Source organism: Physeter macrocephalus, chromosome 9, assembly GCF_002837175.3.
Source record: "Physeter macrocephalus isolate SW-GA chromosome 9, ASM283717v5, whole genome shotgun sequence".
Classification (NCBI taxonomy): domain Eukaryota; kingdom Metazoa; phylum Chordata; class Mammalia; order Artiodactyla; family Physeteridae; genus Physeter; species Physeter macrocephalus.
The window spans coordinates 15,800,537-15,809,944 of record NC_041222.1 but is presented as its reverse complement, the minus strand read 5'-3'; the positions used below and the strand labels follow the sequence as shown (position 1 = coordinate 15,809,944).

Sequence of the window (9,408 nt, the reverse complement as noted above, 5' to 3'; positions counted from 1 at the left end):
ACCTTATCTTTGATAAAGGAGGCAAGAATATACAATGGAGAAAAGACAGACTCTTCAGTAAGTGGTGCTGGGAAAACTGGACAGCTACATGTAAAAGAATGAAATTAGAACACTTCCTAACACCACACACAAAAATAAACTCAAAATGGATTAAAGACCTAAATGTAAGGCCAGACACTATCAAACTCTTAGAGCAAAACATAGGCAGAACACTCTATGACATAAATCACAGCAAGATCCGGTTTGACTCACCTCCTAGAGAAATGGAAATAAAAACAAAAATAAACAAATGGGACCTAATGAAACTTAAAACCTTTTGCACAGTAAAGGAAACCATGAACAAAACGAAAAGACGACCCTCAGAATGGGAGAAAATATTTGAAAATGAAGCAACTGACAAAGGATTAATCCCCAAAATATACAAGCAGGTCACACAGCTCAATATCAAAAAACAAACAACCCAATCCCAAAATGGGCAGAAGACCTAAATAGACATTCCTCCAAAGAAGATACACAGATTGCCAACAAACACATGAAAAGATGCTCAACACCCCTAATCATTAGAGAAACGCAAATCAAAACTACAATGAGGTATCACCTCACACCGGTCAGAATGGCCATCATCAAAAAATCTACAAACAATAAATGCTGGAGAGGGTGTGGAGAAAAGGGAACCCTCTTGCACTGTTGGTGGGAAGGTAAATTGATACAGCCACTATGGGGAATGGTCTGGAGTTTCCTTAAGAAACTAAAAATAGAACTATCATATGACCCAGCAATCCCACTCCTGGGCATATACCCTGAGAAAACCATAATTCAAAAAGAGTCATGTACCACAATGTTCACTGCAGCACTATTTACAATAGCCAGGACATGGAAGCAACCTAAGTGCCCATCGACAGATGAATGGATAAAGAAGATGTGACACACATATATAATGGAATATTACTCAGCCATAAAAAGAAACGAAACTGAGTTATTTGTAGTGAGTTGGATGGACCCAGAGTCTGTCATGCATAGTGAAGTAAGTGAGAAAGAGAAAAACAAATACCGTATGCTAACACATATATATGGAATCTTAAAAAAAAAAATGGTTCTGATGACCCTAGGGGCAGGACAGGTCTGTGCTCTAAGGCACAGACATAGAGAATGGACTTGAGGACACGGGGAGGGGGAAGGGTAAGCTGGGATGAAGTGAGAGAGTAACATTGACATATATAAACTACCAAATGTAAAATATATAGCTAGTGGGAAGCAGCCACATAGCACAGGGAGATCAGCTCGGTGCTTGTGACCACCTAGAGCGGTGGGATAAGGAGGGTGGGAGGGAGATGCAAGAGGGAGGGGATATGGGGATATATGTATGCATATAGCTGATTCACTCTGTTATACAGCAGAAACTAACACAACATTGTAAAGCAATTATACTCCAATAAAGATGTTAAAAAAAAAATCAGGAGACAGACAGCTGGTAACATTGCCTTGAATGTGCCAAATAAAATTTTAGCTATTATTCTGCAAAAATAGGAGTCATATTAAATTGGGAGTCACAACCTAGAATCGCCCTAACACCAGAGTGTAGAGAATGTCTGAATGAACCGGAAAAGAGGGCAGAGAAGGTATCCCATGGGGAAGAAAGAAGATCTGATATATTGAAGAACTCTCCTGTGGAATAAAAGAATAAGAACCTGGACCTACTTGATACCTTCTAACAAAGGATGTCAAGAAGTTCTCATCGCCAACACAGTATAGCCTAGCAGTTAAGAGCATGAATTCTGGCGTCACTCTGCCTGGGTTTGAGTTCTGGCTCTGTCATATGATTATGTAGCAAGTTATCTAACCTTTCTGTGACTCAGTGTTCTCATCTGTAAAAACAGCAGTAATAATAGTACCCATCTCATAAGGTCATTGTGGAGAATAAATTAGTATATGTAAATAAAGTACTTAGAATAGTGTCTGGTATTTAGTAAGCATTACATAATGATTAGATATTGCCCTTTTCACATTTCTAGAATCTCTGTTCTTTCCCCATGTTTGTGATGTTATTCTTATTTTCTAGAATAACTGACAGTAATCTCTTGATTGAAATGGATTATCTTAGTTTACTTATTTTGTGGGAAGATAAGAAAGCAAGTGAAGACCCAGGGAGAAAAAACAAAAAAAATGGTAGTAGGCCAGATAAAAGAACAAAGCTTTAATTCTCTGGGACCTGAAAAACAAGGGAGTCAGCCCAGGACAGAGAAGTTCATCCCTGGGCTTAACTCATTAGTAAATTCTCAAAATTATTAGATAGAAAAATCAGCTAATTAGCTATAGCAACCAGTATAGAAGGAAACACACCGAAGCATGAGGAGGTCTTTAAAAGCAGGAAAAAGGGCCCTTTCACGCTCTTTATACACTATTTATGTGTTTTTCCTTTGCAATTAAAAACACATATATTCACATACACAAATCAGCAGAGTCCCATATGTATTCATCTCCAACTTAGTGAGACAAAGATCCTAAGAAGCTTCCAGGACAATGCAAAGAGAAATGGGAAGACAGGGGAGCTACCCTGGAGATTTATTAAAGGGTCTGTATAACGGTGAGGGAAGTAAATCTATCACAGACAGGAAAAGACTAGTGGGTGGTAGAATAACATTCCTCACCAGGGTGGAGCTGTGTGGCATATAACCCTCTTCCCTCCCTTGGATAAAAGCGTTGTAAGGCTGGGAGTGGGAGTTCTGACAGGAAGAATAAAGTGATTATTAAAGAAGGTGGGGAGCTGCTCTGTAGAAAATGTGCTTGGGACTTAGCCCAGGGCTTTAAAAAATCATCTGAATTAGGAAATATACAACAAATGAGTGTATAGAACATACATGCATACCATTTAAAGAAATGAAAGGAAGACATAACAAACCTACCACCAAGCTTAAGAAAACATCAGCAGCACCTCTGACAGCCCATGTGCCCTGGGGGCCCCCTCCCTTTCTACATCACCCCCTCACCGCCACCCCCACCGCCTCAGAGGAAACCACTGCTCTGATTTTGCGTTCATCATTCCCTTATTGTAACTATTGCACATATGTTATATCCTTAAATGATGTATGGTTTTGTTTTGCCTGTTTTGAACCTTTAATTTTTTTTCCTTAACATTATGCTTTTGAGATTGATCCATATTGATAATTATAGCTATGGTTTATTCATTTCACTGCTGCATAGTATCTCGTATGAACTTAGCACATTTTATTTAAACATCCTACTGCTAAAAGACGTTTGGGTAGTTTCCAGTTTGGAGCCATTAAAAGTAAAAAGACTACCAACATTCCAATCTATGTCTCTAATACAGGTGCATGATTTTCTCTAGGGGTATGGATTTAACAGTGAAATTCCTGGGCCTTAGGTAATACCCACCTTGAACTTTAATATACTACATCAGATTTTTCCAAAACTGTTGTACTACTGACATTTCCATCAACTCCACATTCCTCACCAACGCTTGTTCTCACTGCAGCTTTAACTTGTACTTCACTGACTTCTAATAAAGTTGAGCATCTTTTCACATTTCTTTTAGACATCTGTTTCCTCTTCTACAAGATGAGTATTTATTTTACCAGTCTTTAATGGGTAATCTTATTTTTCATTCACTGGAGTCCTTTATTTATCCTGGGTGCTACCAATCATTTGTTGGTTATTTGTGTTGCAATCATATTCTCCCACTTTAAGGCTTATCCTTTCAACTTTGATAAACAAAGATTCTCCATTTTTTTTAAAAATTTATTATATTTTTACTTTTGGTTGCGTTGGGTCTTTGTTGCGGTGCACGGGCTTCACATTGGGGCGGCTTCTCTTGTGGCACACGGGTTTAGGTGCTCCGCGGTATGTGGGATCTTCCCAGACCAGGGCTCGAACCCATGTCCCCTGCATTGGCAGGCAGATTCTTAACCACTGTGCCACCAGGGAAGTCCAATTCTCCATTTTAATGGAGCAAATATATTAATTTTTGCTTAGGGTTTATACTTTCAGTGTATTAAGAAATCTTTTCCCACCGTGAGGTGGTGAAGATATTGCCCAATTTTTTTCCCTAAAAGTGTTTTAAGTTTTTTACTTTCATATTGATATTTTTAATCCATTTGGAATTGGGATTCAATATCATGTGTTTCTATTCAGATAACCAACTGTTCCCATTTTTTAAAAAGTTCTTCCAGGGGTTCCCTGGTGGCGCAGTGGTTGAGAGTCCGCCTGCCGATGCAGCGGAACACGGGTTCGTGCCCCGGTCCGGGAAGATACCACATGCCGTGGAAAAAAAAAAAAAAAAAAAAGTTCTTCCTTTCCCCAGTGACAAGCAGTGCCAATTCTGTGAATTATCAAGTTTCTGTATATGTGTGGATCTGTTTCTAGGTTCTCTATTCTGTTTCACTAGTCTATTTGTCCATCTCTGTTCTTAAACCCACATTGTCTTAATCACTCTAGCTTTATAATAAGACTTGAAATCTGGTAGAGCAAGTCCACCCACCTTGTTTCTCTTCTGGCTATTCTTGGCTATTTGCTCTTTCATAAAAATTTTAGAATTACTTGTATCAAATTCTACTAAAAAAAATCCTGTTGAAATTTTCATTGGAATTGCATTAAATTTACATATCTATAGGGAAAATTGATACGTAAATAATATCAAATCAGTCTAGCCAGGAACATGGTACTTTTCTCCCATTTATTTAGCTCTACTTTGGCTTTCCATAAAATTTTTAAATTTTCTCCATGAAGTTTGGCCTCTCTTTTGCTATACACATATATACACATATTTTGCTGTCATTTTTATTCTAACTGGTATCATGTTTTAGTATGACTTTTCTGTTATTAATGTAGAAAGAAAAGCAGTTGACTTTAGAAGCCTACATTCAGTGAACTTACTAAACTTCCTAACTTTTATAATTTATTTGTAGACTCCGGTTGTCTATGTAGATAATTATATTTTGATTTTTCCTTTTCTACCTTTATACCTTTCACTTCTTGTCTTGTTGCACTGGTTACGATTTCCAGTACAACTGAATAGAAGCTATGAGAGCAGGTATCCCTCCTCTTGTTTCTAGTTTAAAGGAAATGTTTATTTTAAATCTGACTTGTTGCTATGATGTTAACTATAGGTTTTCTGTAGGTACTCTTTATCAGGTTAAGGAAGTCTTCTTCTATTACTAGTTTACTATGTGCTCCTTATCATGATTAGAAGTTGAATTTAACTGAAGCTTTTCTGCATCTATTGCTAAGAACATGTATCTCTTCTAATACATAAACCCAGAAAATTGTATATATACATTTGTCTAATACTGATGCTGCATTCCTAGAATAAGGCCATTTAACCCAGAACTTTTTGCCTGGAGAGTCAGAAGAGGTTAAATGATATCAGAGTAGAAACTCTGCTTAAAACTGACTAAGCTGTACAAGGCTAGCCCTACTTGTTCACCTCAAGACCCTATCTATCTCCTCTATGGCATTGCTGCTGACTCATCCACACCTGCTCTGAGTTCTTAGAGCATTTACTACGGATGATGTTCATCTGACACTTGCCATGTGCTATTCTGTACCTGCCCTGTCTCCCAACTAGAATACAAGTCCCACAAAGAGCAGCAACTAGAAAGCTTACAACAAATGCTTGCCTAAAAAGCGTAAACTTATTCTTGTGGATATGGTGGTAAAACATGAGTTGGATAATAATGCAGCATCCTTAGAAAAATGAGACTCCTGGACATGAGTTTTCTAGAGAGCTGCACTTTAATCCACTAATACTCACTAAAACTTAAAAATCATTCTAAACTGTATTTCACACTTAACTGCTTTGTGAGTGTTCTGGCCATGCTTTATATATTTCTTGATTTTAAGCATAAGCTAACTTTTTCATTGTTGAGTACAGTTAATCATTAGGAATATCAGTTATAATAATGCTAAAGATAGCTGTGGACACATACTGTGTGGAATGCAGAACCTCAGCTATGGCCCTGAATGAGTCTTTAACAGGGAAGGAAAAGAAAAAAAAAAAAAGCTGGCATTTTCCCCCTTTGGCATTGACCTCTAGTTAACTCTCAGCAGCCAATTCATGTTTCCTCCTCCACTCTCCTACTCTCTCCACCCTCTCTTACCCCAGAATTACACAATGCAGAACTCTAGGATACATTTTTAGCAGTGATACTGTGAAAAGTTACCATTTCTCCAGATTACAACAACCTTCCAGCTTGTTTTTCCATTGTGGACTCTCTTCTCTGTACCTACTACTGGCTGACCTCATCACCACCCGTAATCTCTAGGGAGAACAAATATGGTGTAGCTAACAGCACAGACTCTGGGACCAGGCTGCCTGGATTCAAACTCCAGTTTGACATTTACAGGTGAAAGTCCCACTACAAGTCACTTAACCTCATTATTCCTCAGTTTCCTCATTCATATGAGAATAAACATATCTCTACCTCATAAGACTGTTATGAGAATTAAATGAATTAATATGCATAAAGTGCTTAGAACACGGCCTAGTGCATAGTAAGCATTATATCTGGATTGTTAAAAAAAGAAAAATGGATAAAATACCACTCTCTTAACTCTCTCTCTTAAAACTACTCCGGTATTTTTCATTTTGTGGTGTGGTTGTGTTGGTGGTGGTAGTGGTATTCTTTTGTGGGAGGGGCAGTGCAGACATCACTAACTGATCCTCAACTCATCCCACCTGTCAGTGCTTCTTTCAGACCTGGAAGGGAAGGGGGATGGGGAGTGTCAAGGTTATTCATTCACTGTTCTGTTAGCCAGGCTAACATGAGCACAGGTGAAGAAAATGGGGCTGTTTATTTAATCAGCATAACAGGAATCTGGGGACATGTATGACTGCTGTTTTCAAACATCTGCAGGGCTGGGATGGAGAACAGATAGCATTGGAAATTCTATGGAATAGCTACAGGCTCCCCATCACTGAGCATGTTTAAGCAGGGGACTGGTGACCAGGTGTCAAGGATGCTGTAAGAATTTTTAAATTTAGCATCAGATAACCTTTAAGATTCCTTCTACCTGTAAAATCTTGGCAATGCTTACGTGAAGCATCAAGTCTAGTTGTGAGTCACACATCCAACGAGCTCCTGAAGGCACAGAATTCTTCACTCCCCACAGTGCTTAGCACATCACAACAGATCTAGGTGAGGAATTCCAGCCCGGAGGCTGCATAAACTCGGCTCACAGTAACAAAAACTCCTCTAAAGCTACGCGCATCAGTTAGCTGATTCCAGGCTTCTGTTGGGACCAATAAATTCAATAAAGCATACATTCCCAAACGGGATTTGGCAAAAAGATGTGTGCCCGAATTAACTATCAGACGGTCCTTCACTTCACCCTTCCGAGGCCGGACAAAAGCCAACTGAAGTGAGCAGACAGGTTAAGGGGAAGGGGCCGGGTGGTCCGGGGTGAACGGGCGACTGGCGAGCCGACTCACACTCCGGGGAAAGGGACAAAGGCCTAGGGGAGAGGAGAGCACGCTGGACTTGGAGGCCGGCAGCAACGCCCCAGCCAGACTGGCCACAGTCCGGGTTAGGACTGGAGGTGCAAAGGTGTGCGGGCAGTGAGTTAAAGAGCGGCAGCGAGGAGGGCCCCTAAGCTCCAACGGAGCCCCCGCGGGGGTCCCCTCTGCCCCCGGGGAGCTGGCCTCGGGGAGCCGGGGGCCACCGGAGCCGCAGCCCCGAAGAGGGTCCTGTGGGGAGGCAGGGCGGCGCACCTGCGGCCGGCACTCAGGTCCGCACGGGGCTCCCCGCCCCGCAGCCTCCGCTGCTGCTCAGCCCACTTAGCCCCGCAGCCGGATTTCGGATGGTCCCGACTCCCGCCGCCTCAACCAAGGACAGTCCTCAAGCCCCAGACAGGCGGTCCGACACTGACGCCGGAGTCCTGGCGCGGAATGTGGGGCAGCGGCTGCCTCCGGCCCGGCCCGGCCCCTGCCGCGAGAGCGACCGCCGCCATAGCGGGCCGCGGCCGGAGGGAGAGGCAGGGGACGCGCGCGCGCTGCTTTACCTGAGAAACCAGCGGGAGCAGCGTCTGCTCCACCGAGCGAGTTTTGATCTCGAGTCCGCAGTCGAAGGCGAGGCCAAACGGGCCGGAGCCGTGCACTGCCCCGGCGGCGGCACCGCCGGCCGGGCCCGGAGAGGCGGCCATGGCCCTCAGCCCGTCGCGGAGCCCGGACACCGCGCCGCTGCGGACCCGCCGCCCGCCAGCCTGCTTGCGCTCAGCCAGCTACAATGCACCCGCGCCGCCCGAGGCCCCACCCCGCCGGGCCCGCCCCCGGCACGGCCCCGCCCACTCTCCTCCTCCACGCGCCCCCGTCTGGAGTCCGCCCTGCAGCCCCACCCCCTAACCCGGGCCCCGCCCCTTCTGTCCTCTGTCCCCAATCCCCATCCTGTCTCTCTCAGATCATTCCTTAGTGGGTTCCACACACGTCTCGCCCCTTCTAGAACAGAGAAACAAGATACCTGAGGGCGTCCCCCGGCCACGTGGCCTCTTACCAGGGCAAAGACATGCATGCCCAGCGAAGCTTCCCATGCTCCCCAGAAGTGACTCGTCCTAACTCCGAATTCCCCGCGATTATTGGAAGCTGCGCTGGGATTGAAACTAACTGGTAGACCGGGACCAGAGTCAAGCCTGTAGGGAAGGGCTTTTACCGTAAGACGGGAATTCTACAGGTTATAGCCTTTCTGGAGCTTCTCGGGAATGTCCCATTTCCCCCTTCCACCCTGCTCTTTTCCTAACCGTATCTTTCTCACAATTTCAGCTGGACTGAAGATGAAACTTTTGGTAATGCAATCGTTGAAGGAGTATCTGGGTACTTGACAAGAAAACAGTGATTTGGGTATCTTCAGGCTACTGTTCAGAATTACTCTTCAAAAGGAAATTAAATAGAACATATGGAAAAACTTCACCTCTGCTCAACACTATTACTTTTTAAAACTGCTTTTCAAAATTACTTTTCCCCTTGCGCCTAGCGCAGAGCAGTTTCTCAACAGCTGTTCAGTAACTGAAGATCATTAGTGTGTATCTCTGACTAAACTCACTTAAGGGTAAGGCTAAGAATCAAGGAGCCCCTGTGTGATGGAGATGGGAGGGAGAACTGGACACCTGTGACCCTAAAGTTTCCAGAAGCAAACCCAGAGGAGGCTGACAGAAGCACACACCCTGTGAAAGGGTCCCAGGCTTACACAACAGACTGAGAAGCATGAAGAAATATTTTGTGAACTAGCATATTTGCCAATAAGAAACTATCAAGAGTAGAAAACAATCTGAATCTGAGGCTGGCTAGTCCACCCCTTACACCTTTGCCAGGATCATTTTCTCCATCTATAATGTCAGATTGATGAGCTGAATACCACACCAGCTCGGGGTGTCAGAAAGCTCTTTCCCAAGCACTGTTGAGAT

General features: G+C 43.3%; 1 protein-coding gene across 4 annotated transcripts in view; it reads right to left on the bottom strand.

Annotated features, from left to right (window-relative positions):
* Positions 1-8,267, bottom strand: part of CTNNAL1 (catenin alpha like 1) — a 62,353-nt gene extending 54,086 nt beyond the window's left edge. For 3 of the 4 annotated variants that reach the window (XR_008618179.1, XM_028493699.2, XM_055087047.1), the window contains exon 1: positions 8,014-8,191. Coding sequence is in view for 3 of the 4 variants with exons in the window: in XM_028493699.2 (XP_028349500.1) it covers positions 8,014-8,154 (141 nt within the window). In the remaining variant the exon portion in view is untranslated. Of the gene's footprint in view, positions 1-8,013 lie in introns of all 4 variants that reach the window. The other variant, XM_007122556.4, reaches the window with a different exon arrangement.
* Between the last annotated feature and the right edge of the window lie 1,141 nt (positions 8,268-9,408).